General features: G+C 51.1%; 1 protein-coding gene across 1 annotated transcript in view; it reads left to right on the forward strand.

The window, feature by feature from the left end:
• The first annotated feature begins 7,153 nt into the window (after window positions 1-7,153).
• Window positions 7,154-16,856, forward strand: part of AKNA (AT-hook transcription factor) — a 34,232-nt gene continuing 24,529 nt past the window's right edge. The window contains exons 1-5 of the mRNA XM_078382857.1: window positions 7,154-7,663; window positions 11,125-11,634; window positions 12,503-13,686; window positions 14,087-14,161; window positions 16,140-16,296. Of these exons, the coding sequence (XP_078238983.1) occupies window positions 11,340-11,634; window positions 12,503-13,686; window positions 14,087-14,161; window positions 16,140-16,296 (1,711 nt within the window). The 5' untranslated portion in view covers window positions 7,154-7,663; window positions 11,125-11,339. The remainder of the gene's footprint in view (window positions 7,664-11,124; window positions 11,635-12,502; window positions 13,687-14,086; window positions 14,162-16,139; window positions 16,297-16,856) is intronic.

The raw sequence follows: 16,856 nt of genomic DNA on the forward strand, positions 1-16,856 counted from the left end.
ATCCTGCAAATGCTGGCTTGGCTACAGCTTGGTTTTCCACTTGTTGCATCTTGGTCTCAGGGTCGGATCCTGGCTAGCATTTCATATGGTTTCCCCGTATCTTATAAAATCTCCTTCCCTTCTTAAAATTGGGGAAACATGTGCGGCAGAGGGAAAGGGGGGTGTGTGATAGAAGATGTTGAATTTTGCAGAAGAGGAAGTCCTTTCAGGGGCCTCTCCATGCGAGGAAGCCGTCCGGGAAAGCTGGTCGGTGGATTTAGGTGCTGTCTCTGGAGAAAGAGGGGTAATCGGATTAAGAGAGCAGAGCTGGCTCCTCTGAATTGCCTCCAAGCTGGGGGAAGGGAGAGTTTTAAGCTTCCTCTTACCGATCTTTAAGAAAACATATACGAGCACAGATTGGCTTCTGGGTAAGACTCAGATGAAGGCCTTCTTTGCAGATGTGAGAGCAAGAATATGGGTGGTACAGTGCGGAAGAGACAACATCTGCTCTGACTCAATGGTTCCTTTGCAGGATTCACACCAGGGTTTCTGGGCTTTGACTGGAGGGGTCAAAGTTGAACATCCATGTCTTTGCATGCATGCCATGAACTCTAGCCCCAGGTTAATAGGCAGTGTTTCATTGCATAGGACTGCCTGTGCCACAACCGTGATGTCACTGACTTGTGGGAGATTGCTCCTAACTCAAGAGTTTTCTTTTTGGGGTTTTGGGGTGTGCACGAGGAGAAGTCACACACATCAAAATGGGGAAAGCAGCTCTTTAAGCAGTGATGATCTGCCAAGCTGGTGATGTCACTGTTTCTGGGCAGGCAGTGCTATGCAACAGGATAAAGTAAGAAGATGCAGTTCTCATGTCTCTGGACTGAATAAGGTGAACTACTGTATTTGCTGGCGCATAAGACTACTTTTTTGCCCTGAAAAACATGCCTCCAAGTTGGGGGGGTCGTCTTATATGCCGGGTGCACTTCAGTTGGGATAGACATAGCTGCCCATAGTGGCCTTCCGATGCTCGCCCAATGCTCATAGTAGCCTCCCAATGCCTGCCCACCTCATTCTACATACCGTCCAGTATCGCACGGTATCCAGCGCAGCCCCAGCAAGCATCAGCAGCGAGACAGGGGTGCCAGCTTTTTCAACGTGACTGGCCTGTTCTGCTTGGTGGGAAGCAGCGGCACTCTGGCCCACCCCTTGTCTACGCAGAGCTCACACATGCGCACTTGCGCACTAGTGCTGGTCACAGGGAGATGCAGGGGCGGGCTGAAGGCGCTGCGGTCGTGCTGTGGCTGTACAATGGTGACAATGCATAGCACCTTTTATTTGGTGTGTGGAAGGTGTGCGGAAGAGGGGGTAGTCTTATACGGCGAGTATATAACAACCTCTATATTTTGAGTGGAAATGTTGGGGGGTCGTCTTATGCGCCCAGTCGTCTTATACACTGACAAATACGGTAAATAAAATACATAGCAAAGATGCTGTTTGGGCGCCACAGGAGTTAAGGGTGGCGGAAGCGTAAAATAAGCCAGGAGGTCTCTTGAAAAGTGGGACTGCACTGTCGTGCCTGTCAAGGTGATTAAAATCTACATTCCAATTGTTTATTTTATTTGTTTTCTTCATAGGCTGTCTTTCTCCCCATAAGGGAACCCAAGGTGGCTCAAACTGAGAAGAGTGCAGTCCAATTTAAAAGTTTAAAAGAGAATCTGCAAGCATCAGAATATACATTGTTAAATTAAAGCATGTACAGTAACTAATACTGTATATAAACTTGAGTCTCGTGTTGCAGTGGTTAAACTGCGGTACTGCAGCCAAAACTCTGCTCACGTCCTGGGGTTCCATCCTGACCGGCTCAAGGTTCACTCACCCTTCCACCCTTCCCAGGTCAGTGAATTGAATACCCAGCTTGTGGGGGGGCGGGATTTGTAGCCTGCATAATTAAACTGTAAACTGCCCAGATAATGTTTTAAATGCTATGGGTTGGCAGATAATCAGCATGCTATTTGCTTTAAATTTCCATCAAACAGACACCATGGATTTTTAAAAGCTGAGGAATTAATATGAAAACATGTGCCTTCAATAAAAGCGCAATGAAAAATACCATAATAAAATAATTATAAAAATAAATTAAAAGCAAATACCAGTCATTAGATACAGCTTGGTAATGAAGCAGACCAATAACCTAAATGGGGGAGGGAATAATATTAAAATATATGTTGATACACATGAAAAATATTTTTGAAAGTAAAAATGAATACAAAATAAAACTAGGAGAAATTAAAGAAAGAAAAAAATAGTTTCATATACTTTTATGCTAGTAGCCGATCTTTTATTTATTTATTTATTTATTTATTTATTTATTTATTTATTTATTTATTTATTTATTTATTTATTTATTTATTTATTGGACTTATATACCGCCCCATAGCGCTACAAGCACTCTCCGGGCGGTTTACAATTTTTAATTATACAGGCTACACATTGCCCCCCCCCCCCAGCAAGCTGGGTACTCATTTTACCGACCTCGGAAGGATGGAAGGCTGAGTCAACCTTGAGCCGGCTACCTGGGATTTGAACCCCAGGTCGTGAGCACAGTTTTTAGCTGCAGTACAGCGTTTTAACCACTGCGTTGAGGCCACTTTTTCAGGGTTGAAGGTTGGTTTTATTCTATTAATACACACAATGTTTGAGTCCCACTTTTCGAGACAGATCCTTCCACGTTTTCTTCTTGTGCAGCCCTTCTTCGCTCCCGCTGAGGCTCAGAGTTGCACGCTCGCAAGGGAAAGCTGCCTCTTGCGCGAGCGAGACTCTCGCTCCCTGGTGCAGGATCTGGGCCAGCGCTGAGGAGCAGCCGCACTCCTCCAGGATTTCGGGCTGAAGACTTTTCGAGACTTTGCTGGGAATGGCGCCGGGCCGCTTTCCTGGGTGACGCTGGCGATCTGTCTCTGAACCAGGGGAAGCCGAGGAAGTTCATGGGGAAGAAAGGGGCAATGGACACGTTCTGGTTTTTAGTCCGAAATGACAGCAGCTTTTCCCAGAGGCTGGGCCGTATCTCCTAACAGGAGATTCAGCAGCTTGGATAGCCTGTATGAAGTTAGTTTGGGTTTAATTCTGAGTAACCTCGATGGGGCATGGTGAACCATGTCCGGCTTTTAGTCCGAGCGTTACATGAGCTCCTCTAATTGTGTTGTGTGCTTAGTAGCTCCATAATAGGCAGATGATGTTCTCTCCATGCGCCTTCCCTTGGTCTTCCCTGTCGGGTTGAAAATGCGGGCTGAATCCATTGGGTTTTGTGTGAGAATGAGCGGCACTCTGTATCCATGGTGTTTAGGAGGGTCCTGATTGGAGGGGTGTTTGCCATCGAGGGGGGTCCCTTGAGCCAAAGCCACCATTTTGAGACATGGTGGACTAAAACTCCCATCGTGCTGAATGAGTACAGCCAGGCAGCGGAGGATTCCGCCCATGGAGGGGCCATCCTTTGGGAGAGGCTGGGCTACTCTGTCCAAAGACTCCCAAGCAGATTTAGAAGGACGAGGAAGCCCATGCTCAGCCTTGGCTCTTCCAGTTTGGGATTACAATTCCCAGCATCCTCGATGATCAGCCGTGGGAGGCAAGGCTTCTGGGGGCTCGGGTCCAAAACAACTTGAGGAGGGCCTCAGAAGCCGGGAGACATGAAAACTTGGTTTTCAGAGGGCAATGAGACCATCACCGTGACGTCGGGGAAGCTGATTCAGATTCACATGTGAACGAATTCCAGGTTGTCTTGATTGCAGAATTACGGGTTTACGGTCCTTTATCGTCAAGAGATTTGGAGAAGGTCGTACCAGCGCTGACGACACTCTTGTGATAAGTTCCCTGGGGACTCTTTCCAGCGTCCATGTTCTCTTGATCCTCCAGCTCTTTCTGGATGTTACCCCTCTTCCTCTTTCCATTCCACTTTCCCTGCCTCGATGTAGGTTTGCTCCACTTCCTCTTCCAGTTCTCGTTTTTCAGTTCTGGTCTCCTTGGGAGCTCCGTGCCGACACCCAGACCTGAGCACGCCGGGTCGTGTCCGGTTTTGGAGGCTCAGCAGAGTTGGGCTTGGGTAGGAGGGACCACCAGAGACGGCCAGATAGGGCTAGGAAAGGAGAGTCGCTGCTGCCAGTTAAGAGTTGGTAATACAGTGGTGCCTCGCTTAACGGGCACTCCATTTAGCGATGAAATCGCATACCGACAATTTTTTTGCGATCGCTTTGCGATGTTCCCTATGGGGAAAAATTGCTTTGCAATGATCGGTACCCTGTTTCGCTTACCGATCATCGCAAAGCAATGATTTTTTAACAGCTGATCGGCGGTTCCAAAATGGCTGCCGGGTAAACAAAATGGCCGCCTACTGTGTTGCCTCGCTTTAGAGGCACCAAAAATGGCTGCTGCAATGGAGGATTTTCGCTTAAGGTTAGTTTTCAAGCCCATAGGAACGCATTACACAGGCTTTGTGTTTCTGTGGGATTTTTAAGATCGCTTAGTGATGTTTTCGGTTAGCAGTGATTTTTGCTGCACGGATTAACATCGCTAAGCGAGGCATCACTGTACTAAGCTTGATGGGACCGAGTGTCTCGCTCAGCTTCCTCGGTCCCTCTAGAATTCAGAACGGTTTTCCCACCTCTTTGGTCCAGCTTGTTTTGGTCTGTCTTTTCCTTTTGTGGTGCAGCTGCTGTGAAAACAGGGTGACTTAATCTGTGCCCAAGCCAGGCGTTTACCCCACCCCTGCTCCCTCCCAGGTGTGTTGGACTACAAGTCCCATCATTCCCTCCCAGGCCTCGCCTCTTGGGTCTTATTACTACCGTTCGTGGGGCACGGGGAGGAGACGGTAGAAGAGTTAAGGAGGCGGCTGAGCAAATTCTGAGCACCCCGAGGGCCAGAGAATACCTCCTGATGCTCGAAATGAGCGCTATGGCATCCTCACCCTTACATAAGCAGCCCTGAAGCATTGGGCGCATTAGCAGCAGATCCATAGACGGTTATGTAAATAAACGGGTGTACCTTTAGAGCAATACGAGCACCGTTCTTTTTTTCCAGCGCAGGCCCTGTGATTTGCGTGACTCTTTCACATTCAGCTCACCGTGACTGGAAAGAGGCAGACAGACGCTTCCCTGGTCACGAGTGAGATGTCTGAGGGGGTCAGGGGGCCGCTTCTGGCCCGCTGCGAGCTGGGTCCCCTGTTTTAAGGAGCAGCAAAGCAGCCCACGGTGTCTCCTGCAGGGAGGCAAATGTGTCCTCCACCCCTTCAACAGCGAGCAGCATTTTGACCGGGGGGGGGCGGCATCTGGATTTCCACTCTTAATCCTTTTCTGGCCTTGCACGGCGATGCCAGGACGCTACCTGAGATGATCCCCATTCCAAGCCCACGCTGTGGTTCTTCGCCTAAAACAATAAAGGCGCCAGTCCTCGTGGTGGAGGAACAAAGGGTTAAATTAGTTCGGTGGTCCCTCTGCCCCGGAATTGACAATTCAGCAGCGGTGTTTATTCAGGGTCTTGGAGAGAGGATGCTTTCTGCGGATTGTAGGGCTCAAACCTAGAAACAGCGGCATGCAAAGCAGGGGCTCGGCTGCTAACAGGGTGACCCGCCGCGCTTTCCCCAAATGCACAGGTGATGAAAACGGAGCAAGATATGTGGAATTTTTTTTAAAGGTTTTGATGCCCTGGAACAGGACAGGGGAGCATCCTCCAGTGGCAGGGAGGGAATTAAACTTTTGGACTACAGTTTCCATAATCCAACACACACATCCCCAAATGGCTAGTGGATTCTGGGAGTGATGGACTCAGGAATTCCAAAAGATTCGTTGGAGTTCATGCCGTGTAGGCGCGTGCCCCTTCAGACTCCTTCAGCTTTTTTCCTGGACATCTAAACCTTCCAGGAGGCTGATTTGGAAAAGCTTACTCTCCCTTTTTTAACTAGGTGGTGTTTTTGTTTCGGAAAAAAAATGTGTTTTGTTTTTTAATACGCGCTGCCTGTCACATGGGGTAGCTTTCTGACCACTGTCCACAACCGGAGAAGTTGTAAACAGAGAGAAAGATCAGCTGCTTCTCGGGTGGAGAATATGGAGGGAGAGGGGCGGTCCCACAGATAAGACTACAGAACAGATTTCTAAGTTATCCGCATGTCCCTTTTTTCTTTTTTTTCTTTTTTTTCTTTTTTGGAAGGTTGTTTTTAACTTAAAACAGCTGCAGAGCAGCCTCGAAGCACAGACAGTAAGCATCTGGACCTTTGCATTGGGTTTTGTTTTTAAAACAACGGGAGGCCACGAAGTAGCAGGAATTTGCCGGAGCAGCAGAAGGCTGCTTCCTAGATTTCCCTCCCAGAAACCTGCCTTGTTGAGAATGTTGGCCAAGGCTAACGAGACGAGCCATCTAGATCCAGAAGCATGCAATGGGTTGTTTGCCTCTTTCAGGCCAAAGAGCCGGTCCTGCTGCGCTTGCTGTATGCCTGTGTGGAAAGCCACCTGTGGCCCACCTGTGGAGGGCAGGATTGGGCATAACGGATTGGAATTTGGGGGAAGGAGACTTCCAACTAAGGGCTAAGAGAAACATCCGTTGGAAGCGTAGGCTTTCACAGATTTGAAGCACGTGATGGGTTGTGCACATCTTTTTGATCCGTCAGCCTGTCCTGCTGCACTCACTGTACCTCTGTATTTAGCATCTAAAGCAAATCTTTTGGAATTCTTAAGTGAGGTGTAGTCGTATATGGTTTGGGAGCCACCTCTGCTTTAAATATTTTTCACAACAACACCCGTCATTACTGATCGTGGACAGTGCCACCGGGACTTTGTAGGGACTGTAGTGGCCAACCCCCGGGGGGGTTGGAGGAAGGCTGGTGGCCGCAAAGCCCAATAAATGTACAGACTGGTGCTAATGTAAGTGGTGAATACAGAGTTTTATCAAGCGGTTTGGTGCTTTTGGAAACGTGTTGCTGCAGGAGGTGTGTGAGGCTTAGCAACCAAAATGCACTGTATGTCAATGAAGAGGGGTGTTTTCGGAAGGCTGGTGGCCTCCCTCAGCAACCCTCCAAAATGTTTTTCAGCAGCCACAGGCTTCTTGCGCCACTTTCCTCCTTCCGCTCCCCACCCACCCACCCACAGGCTGCTTCCGTTTTTGTGTCTCCAACCCCGAGCATCGTCACAAAACCGAGGGTGTCATCAGCACAACAGACAGAAGCAGCCGAAGAAGCCTTCGACCCGCCTGCGCCAGGGAGGAGGACGGTGGGCTCGAACTGCTTTGCTGGCAGAGCAGGGTGGTCATCCGTCTGCACCTACCTTACAAGGGGGTTGTTCATGAAGCCACCTGAAGGCTTTTTCCTTTCTGTCTGGTGGCTGGAGCATGGCCGTCTTGGGGAGATTTTTCTTTCTGGCGTCCTGTCGAATTGCTGGGAAGGGTTTTAAACGGCAGTGAAAGCATTTGGTGCATGCTCACCCTGTCCCTGTTTTCTCTCCCTTTCTGGCGTGTTTCCTGCTTTCCTTCTTCTCCGGATCAGACGCCCTCTTCCTCCTTAGCGTGCCCACCAAACCTGGCTGTGCAGCCCGAGGACGAATGGCTGCTTTGGATTTTTGTGTTAGTTCGGGGTTGCCACGGCGATAGGAGAAGCGCCACGCTGGACGTCAGAGAGGATGCTCACCGTTCCAGAGTCAACCTGTGCCAGGTAATCATCTGAAATTGACCCATAGAGAGAAGGTTGGTGAGAGAGGAGAGTTTGAGTGATCTTACCTGCTACTTTTTTGCTTGACTGCGTGGCGGATCCTGACCTTTTCCCGCCTGCTTCTTGATGCAAGGAGTCGGTCCGGACTGTCTTTCCGGATGCCTGAGTTTCGGGCAGCAAAAATAACCAACAGTTTGGACGAAAACCCGGAGAGTCTTTCAACCCTTCTGTGGCCTTGTCAGGCGGCTCCTGCGAAATTAGGGGAGGGCCAGATGGATCTTTAAAAAGAAATCGGAGGAAACGAGGCAAAAAACCCCCCTTATTCAGTTGTTCTATGGGGAAAGGGAGGGCCGTGTGTTGTTAAATGTCTCTTCTGAGCCATCTTGTCACAAGAAAGGCAGCCTCTAAAAACAAACAAACAATCTTCTGTCCCCTGTGAAAGCAGTGGTGGTGGTTTTCGGGGAAATTGAAGGGAAAAGAAAGCGTGAATCCCAGGGCTGGCGCTTTGGGGTGAGGCAGGGAGGGACGGAAGATGGGGTTGTTGGCAGGAACGGGGTTTACTTAAATGAGGGGGAAATTGATGCCGAATTCTGCAGAGAGCCATAGAAGAAAGAAAGGACCACATTCTCCCAGGGCTCCCTGAGCAATGGAGGGAACGGAGAGGGTTTTATTTGCCTGCCTGCAGAAAACAGCCGGGAATTCCACTCCAGCCAAACTGGGGTGCTTTTACTGGGGCGAGGGGCAAGTGGGGGCACCATGCTTTCCCTCCAGCCTTTTCTCTTTGAAGGATGCTTTTTGCTGAGCGCCCGCACAGTCTTTCTGGGGTCCCTCTGACGGGCCAAAGGGGAGGCAGAAAAGAAAGGAAGTCCATCGTACCGTGAGTTTTTGAATATGTTTTCACACCAACGGCTTAAATAGCAAACTACTGTTTTTAGGAAGTCGTCCTGGTGGGTGGGTGGGTGGGTGGGGGGAGGTTGGAAGGGGGCTTTGCACCCGGGCTGTGTCTGGGTGCGCACTTGTAATCCGAAGGCTTCCAAAGGGTGTCCCCAAATCCGATCCGTGAGACGTGTCTTGTATGGAGTTTCTCTCTTGCAGGATCAAAAGGAAGCCTCTCTTTGCAACCTCCCCCCCCCCCCTTTTTAAGGCCGTTTGCCTGGACGAGAGAGGACTGCGTGTACTGCATCTGGCAGCTGCCTCCCTCCCTCCCTCTCTCTCCCTGGTACGAGTGGAGACAGGCAGGGGTTTCTCCGTGACTCCAGCTGCATGGAGCACGAGAGGGAGTTCCTGTCAGCTGGGCTCCCCCCCCAAAAAGGGAACTATCGTACATGTTGATCTTGGCAGCTTGCTGGAGAAGCCGGTTCATCATTTCTGCCCCCTTGGTTGGATTGAATGGTTGTTTGTTTTTGTTTTTAGCTGACAGTGTGGTGTAGTGGTTAGAGTGTCTCAGATATGAGAGATCCAGATTGACATTCTCTCTGAGCTGGGAAACTCTCCAGGTGACTGGCGCTAGTAGCCTGCCATATCTCGCAGGGGTGTTGTGCAGATAAAAACAGAGAGGAGGAGAGCTGCCTTAAGCTAATCAGAGGAAAGATGGGAATGGCATGTAATTCATAAATTACCATATTTTTCCGTGTATAAGATGCCCCCATGTATAAGACACCCCCCATTTTTCTAATCCAGAATTAAGAAATCTAAGTAGAAATCTACTTAGCAAATATAGGGGGAAAGGGACAAAAGTGCTGCAGAATCGCTTTGATCCCTGCTTTCCCCTCCACTTTGTTCTCTCCTCAGTAATTCCATGTTTAAGACCACCCTCAATTTTTAGTCTAAAGATTTTAGATAGATGTATAGTCTTATACACAGAAAAATACAGTAACTGACCTCCAAGGGCTTAAGGACAGGCTACAGGGTTTCCCCACATTTATCTAAACAGTTAACCCTGCAAAGGTGGGCTCGGTTGAGCCTGTCCCAAGCTCACCAGGGAGATTGATGCCTGCGGATGGATTTGAATCCAGCTCTTCCTGGCCTTTGTCAAATATTTTAACCACTCTCTCGTACTGCCTCTTGAGCACCACCACCTCATGTCTGGGAGGGCTCATCAGCCTCTCATAGGGTGATGGATAAATGAGTGACAATCACATTCATAGCCCGTGGAAGGAATAAGGATTCAGACTTAATATGGACAAATTTCGGTTTCTCTCTGTTTTTCATTTTTTAAAGCTCTAAATGATTCCCTTCAAAATATGAGTTGAATGAATTGGTCTCCCATTGGTCTCTTGTGAAATTAAGGTTTACAACGTCAAGCTGTCCCGGTGAAATCTGGAGAAACATATTTAGGGATGTTTACTTCAAATGAATTGGCTAAATTTCTTTCCATGTTTTGCCCCAGTTCTGTTGCTAGCCCTCTGCCCTCTGACACCTTCTAAACATGTTGGATTACATCTCCCATCATCCACTGCCAGCATGGCCACTGGCTGGGCTGCCTGAAGATTAATGGGTGTTGAAACTCTGGGTGTCTTGGATTGCAATTCCCATCATCTCAACCCACGCCGCCATTGATCCTGGGGTTGGGGCGATGGGGTTTGTAGTCCAGCCCTACAGAGGAGAGGGTGGTTTGGAGGAGGCTGCTCTAGAGAAATCCTCAGTGCCTCAGCTGCTGGTCCTGGGAGGAAAGGGCCAGTTTCAAAGGTGGGGGGAGCGTTATACGGGCTTTGTACAAAAATCCAAAAAAAGAGAGTGTGTGCTGTGCTTTTTTGGGGCCATGGAAATATTAAAAACGGACAAGCTTTTTGGCCAGCAAAAAAGGTGTTATAAGCAGAGTAGGGCCACTGGCGCTGTGTCCCTGGGATGCCGAATGTAGAGAACCCCAAAATAGGGAGGGGAATCTCCTACGGAATACATATTAGGGAAATAAATAGAACTGCCTCCCACCGTCTTTTCGCTTCCCTTCCTTTCTGAAGGCCTGAACTTTCTCTTTGTTTTCTTTGGGGGAGCCCCTCCATGTTCCCTTCCTCCTTTTCCACGGGGGTCTCGCACCCAAGCTTCACGGGTGGAGACCGTGGGAGCTGACGGCGCTTGCCCCGGGTGCCCAAAAGGGGCTGCTTACGACCCCACAGCGAAGTCTTCCTTCAGGTCGGGTGACCGCGAGGGACCGCTGGCCTGCTTTTCATCGTGTGATGGTCCGGTAAAAGGTGGAAGCCCCCTTGGGTTTTAGGGCTGGCTTCAACCACGCGCCACACTTTCGGAGATGAGGATTTTCGTGGGAAAAGGATCTGTTTTCCTGTTCCTCACTGGCTTGATGGAAACTCACTCATGGTTGAATGGGCTTGTCTTCTGCTCAATGTCCCATCCTTCAGTCCTGAGAGATTTTGATGGGGTGGAAAGTGGTTTGGTCTGGAGCTTCTCTGATAGCCATTTAACTCTCTCTCTCTCTTTTGTCTCCCCTTCTGTTCGCCTGGGGGCAGGATGCGTGGAAGGACTCCATAGAGCTTTGATGTGACCTACTTTCCCCTCGGCTTACCGCTGCCCTTTCCAGTCCCCCCTCTCTTCAGCTTTTTGCGGGATGAAAAGGCACAAGTGAACCGTCCTTCCCAGTTTCTTTGAAATATATATATATTGGCCCACCCCACCTGGGAAGTTGTTCCAGCACCGTGGCACGGTGTTGGCCACCTTGTTGGAAATGGCCACCTCGGCAGGTGTGGGAAGGTGGCAGCACCCCGGAGAGGAGGAAGAAGAGGAGGGAAGGGAGGAGGAAGACGAGCCGGAGGGCCGTCCATCTCAGACCAGAGAGAGACGGGCCGGGAGACGGATGGATCGGTGGAACATCTCAGACTCCTCCGAGGAGATGCTGGAGGACGTTGGACGTCTTGAAAGGCTGGAGGATGACCAAGAAGAGAATGAACTGGGCTACGACCTCAACGAGACTCAGGACCTTGAACGCCTAGGGGAGGCTGACCCTGCAAATCTGCTCTCTGGTGAGTAAAGCGAGTGATCCGAGCCCTTGATTTCGCCGCCGCCCCCCCCCCCGAGATCCCTCCTCTGACCCATGGGGCTGCTTCCGTCCTTATCTACACCCAGTGGTGGAAGGGAACCGCGTCAAGGAGCGAAGGAGCTTTCGCGCTGAACTGAACCCTGGCGGGAGCCTTTGGGAGGTTTTGCATAGAACCAGGGAGTCTGGTTTTCAGGCTGAGAAGGATTTACATGGGACAGGAGTTTACAGACCCTCAAGGTTTTGTCTCTCTGAGAGCCAATTGGTAAGATTTCCACCCAACAGAAACAACGCATATTAACCAGTAGCTATGACTTAACTTGGAAACAACACACTAGTTATGTATAGTTACTTTTTTGGGGGTAGTGAGGTTGCTACCCCTGACATTTGAAAGGTCTTGTACTGGTTAGGTTTAAAGTTACTGTAGTGGTGTAGGAAGTAATGTTTTCTAGGTGCTTCATGAGTTTCTCTAGAAAAGTTTATAAGTTCTCTTTTCTGGAGAATTTTAAGTAGAGCTTTTTTGCTTAACAAGGACTTTGATCTTGTTTCGCTCCCCACCCCACCCCAAATTTGCTTCTCCCTCTGAGCTTAGCTCCAAGAGCAGCCAGATTCTGGCCGGGGTATTCTTGCAAACTCTTGCTGGTGTTATGCAAAGTATTTGAAAGCAGTTTGGTTTGGAGCAGGCCATTAAGAGCTGTTAGCTTTGCAAAAGTCCTGCTTCTGGAGGAAGAACGACACAGTGGATCCAGCATGGATAAACTGTCTGGCAGACTTCCTTTTGCTATTTGATACAAAGAGGAACACAAATCAGTGAAGATAATTTTTTTAAAAAAACACCTTGCTGTTTTTTACAGAACGTGTCAAGGATGATGAAAACATAGAAAGCCTAGGTTCGGTTTCTCACTGGCACCCACATGAAGGCAGTTTTGAGGAACACGAGAAGCCGGAAGAGGCGTGGGACGACGGCAGCGAGGGTGAGCCCCATCCGGAGCTGTCCTACGAGGGCCGGTGCCATTCAGATTTCAGCCCCAGCCCTGAACCGATGGAAGATCCTCTGGCTTTATATAAACATGACAAACCCTACAGCTTTAACTCGGAGGGTGAGGAGGAAGAATTTTTATCAGAGAATTCCAACCTCACGTCTTCTCCTTCCGGATCTCCTCCAGAGCGTCCCTGCTTCAAAACAGCTGTGATTGGAACCCGGGGCCGAGAAGGTGACAGCCAGGAGTTTGTTGAAGAGAGAGGATTCTCCTCTGAATCTGGGACGAGCCCAGAGGGTTACGGGCCCCCTTCTCTGGCGGGTTCTGTACAATGGAGTTGCAGCCCGTTGGGCCGCCTCTCCTTAGAAGACTTCCAGAATTCTCCCACCATGGATTCTGAGGCGTTCCCGGGAGACTCCTGGATGGAGAACTTGGCCCATCCTCAAGGGAACGGCCTCAAAATGGCCACCAGCATCACAGTCCAGGACCCTCAAACCCCAGCGATGCCCAAGGAGAAGCATCGGGATGCGAGCGAGGCAACGGAAGATTCTCGGGCCCTGAAGAAGACACCGGACCACCGTCCACCAGAAAGAGCACGCAAGCCGCAAGCCGACGTTCAGCGCGGGCTTCCGGCCAGATTCGGACGGCAGTCGAGGTCCCTCAGCCCTCAGAGGACTCCGTTCCGGAGAAAAGCCGGAGAGCTCGGGTCGAGCGACTCGATCCGAGCGCGCCGTTCGCCCCTGGCCGGGAGCGACTCCGTGCCCTACGGCCGTGGGCAGCTCAACTATCCCCTCCCTGATCTGTCCAAGGTGGAACCTCGCGTCCGCTTTCCCAAGGACCCCCAAGGCTACCACCCGCCCCGTGGAAAGACCCTCCCGGCCAAGTCCAAGGATTCGGGGAAGCCGGTCGTCTTCAAGTCTCCTGCCGAGATTGTCCGGGAGGTGTTGCTGAGCAGCGGGGAGGGGCCCCTCCCGAAATACCCAAGCGCTGCAGTCTCTGTGATTCCAGAGGAGCTGAAATCCCCACGGCAAGCCACAGAGCTGGTCTGTCAGCTTCAGGTAACGTCCCTCCGGAACGCAGTGCGGACGCGCGAGATCCACGCCGTCGCCCATTTCCGTGGCACGTGGCCAGCCTGTGAGCCTAAACCATGACCAGGTGTCTCTGAGATGTTCAGGGGCTGCCTGCACCCCTGTGGGCCACCCCTCCAGTTTCTGACGAGATCAGAAGCCCCCCTGCAGTCATTTCTGCTGCTTGGGAGGTAAAAGAAGGTGCAGGAGTCCCTGGATTTTAGCTGAGAATACCTGAAAAAGGGAACTTTCCCTCTCAGGATGTGGTCTCATTGTGTTCTTGTTTTTGGTAGAGGAAGAGAATGTGGTTTGGAAAAGCAGGAGGAACTTCAGGAACCCTCATTCTCTTCCTCGCCCTCAATCACGGTTTTGTTCTCGCCTCCCACTGTAGGAGGACTATCGCAAGCTGCTGACCAAGTACGCAGAAGCGGAGAATACCATCGACCGCCTACGATTGGGTGCAAAGGTAGGTGGCCCTCAGGGTGTTCTTCCCCGGGGTACCTTCCCCTCTTCCACGGATGCCTTGTTGGGCCACGCTCATGTCTGTGTGATGGAGAACTTTTTGGTCCGGGCGGTGGTTCTTCGGGGCCGCCGTTCAGAGCCGAAGCAGACGTTTTGTGTCTAGACAAGCTATGGGTTCAAGCCCTGGCAACTGGGGTCCACTAGCCTTTCCCAAGTTGGTGCGGGGGGGGGGAATCTCCATTGAGCAGTCCCAGCGAGTCCCCCAGCTCTGACTCCGGAGGTGACCTTAGCCAGCTGGACGAAGGGCCTCTGGCGGCCGTTGGCCTTTGTATGAGACCGTTTCTGACATGTTAACGCTGAGTCTCTGACTTGGGGAAGAGAAGCTCTAGACGTCGAGATTCCAGCCCCCATCATCCCGGCTCTTTCCTGCTGAGGACAGAACCCTCACCCACGCCAGAAAGATTCCCCGCAACTAAAAAAGCCAGCCCTTCAAGGATGTTCAACCAGCCCTCTCCTAGCCAGGCTAGATTTCTGCTGGCAGGGGGTTGCTTGGTACAGAGCAGGCATTTCTTTGTGTGAGATCTGTAGGCTTAGACAGTACCGAGGCAGGAGGTTGACCCCCGTAGTTTCCCTTAAACCATCTTAGTTGAGAAAGTTCTGGCGCTCTGGATAGAAGTTTGAAAGAGAAAAGGGGAACCGTCCTGTTCTTCATTTGTTTTCTCCCCTCGCGTTAGCACACTCGCTTGGGTTACGAGTTCCTGCTTGTTATAGTGACTCACGGGGCTTGGGCTTTGACAGGAAGTGGTGGCGAGGGGAGTGAGAACACTCTTGTCAAGATGAGAGCGATTCCGTGTCTCAGCAGGCGCTCCCCCCTCCCTTCCCCAGGCCGCCTTTTCCTGTCTCTTCTACAACGACAGAGAAGCAAAAGGAGCCCCCCCCCCAAAAAAAAGACAGAAGGAAGATCATCTTAGAACGGCAGAGCTGGAAGGGACCCCCGGGGTCATCCAGTCCAGCCCCTGTCAAAGAGGCTCCAGTAGGGGAATTGAACTCCCAACCGCTGGCTCGGCAGCCAGAGACCCTAAACCCATCAGTTCTATCATCTGAGAACTTCAGAGCAAGAAGGGATCCAGTAGATCATCAAGTCCCACCCCTGACGGGGAAGCCCAGGGGGGAATTGAATGCAATGCCTAAGCCTCTGAGCTATGAGAGATGTGAACTCAAACGCAGCTTCAGAGCATTCACTGGTCTCCAGATCCATTCGATTGACTTCTCCCTGTGCTACGGGGATGTGCGCGGCCTGTAACTTGCTATTCCTAAGTTATTGGTTGAAGGGGGTTGTTACCTATCTCCTCATTCAGTCCATTAGCAACTTGGTGCTTCTCATCCCTCGACCATCTCCGGAGGTCTGGCCCTACCACGAGATGGAGGGAAGGATCAGCCCCAGGTGGAAAACCGTTGGGGTTGGCAGCCGTTTATTCCTGGACGTTCCCATCTACTTAAACGGGCAACGGGGAGGTTGGTGGGTGGACCGCCTGGTCTTCTCCCCACCTCAACGATGCCAGTTTCTGGGCACGTTGGACTGAGCAGGAGAGAGAGAGAGAGAGAGAGAGAGAGAGAGAGAGAGAGAGAGAGAGGCGGTTAAAGTCCCATGCTCCCGCCAAGGTTATCTGTGGGAGGGTTGTCGCCAAGAGCCGAATCCTGCTGCACTTGCGGGTGGTGCCGCCGGGAGAGCGGGGGCATTACCGAGGGGCCCAGCTCTTCGGGGTTCGTTTGTGAATTCCAGCCCCCCCAATCCCCCCATCCCATCTGAGGTCGTGGGAGTTCATGGTCCCCAAAAGTAACATTTCCGAACTCTTGGCGAAGCCCGTCCCACAGCCTTCCCGGCTGCCCACGCCAGCTGGCCTTCAGAGCGTGCTTTCCCGCCAGCGGTGCCGGGATGAGCCACGCCGAACGCCCCCTTGCCTTATTTCCGACTCGTCTAGGTCCGCCTCTACGCCGACCCTCCAAAGCCTAGCCACGAGGTGCAGATGGGGACGGTGTCGCACCCCTCCAAGGTCATGACCTTCAGCATCCCTAAAATCCGGGCAGCTGAGATCATGGGGAAGCCGGGACCAGCCCCGGATGTTGCTGTGAACCCAGGTGAGTCCTTGATATCTGCCTCCTTCTCTCTTTAAGAAGTGGTGCTCTTTTCCAAGGAAGCTCCACTGAACCAGGACAAACCCATAAGAGCAACTGCCCCACCCAGTCTTCCCACCACATCTGGGTTTTTTTTTTCAGTTGCCCCCAGATTTTCCTTGGCCCACCCAGAGAGGGTAGGGAGGCAATTTTCCAAGTTTTTGTTTCCCTTGCATTCTATTTTTTCAAAATGGTTCCTTAAAGGTGCGAGGAACCCCCATGGTCTTCTAGGGCACATCGGAGGGTGGGCCGTTTTGCCATGTTTCCCACCAAACGGTTCAGTGACCAGTAAGAGTCCCACCCCCAAAATTCAGGCATGATGTCCAGACGACACTTTTTATTTAAAAAATCCAAGAAAAGGAGTTCCAACAGCAAAGAGGGTGTGTGTTGTTTCTGGAAACTTGCCCACCCCTCCCCTAAGTAGATCCCCCCCGTCAACCCCCCACAGAGAGTGCAGTGAGGATCCAGGGTGCTCATTCGCCACAAAATCCTGGAGGTTGTGGAGAAAGAAACGAAAATACAGA

This window comes from Pogona vitticeps, chromosome ZW-PAR, assembly GCF_051106095.1.
Source record: "Pogona vitticeps strain Pit_001003342236 chromosome ZW-PAR, PviZW2.1, whole genome shotgun sequence".
NCBI classification, from domain to species: Eukaryota; Metazoa; Chordata; class Lepidosauria; order Squamata; family Agamidae; genus Pogona; species Pogona vitticeps.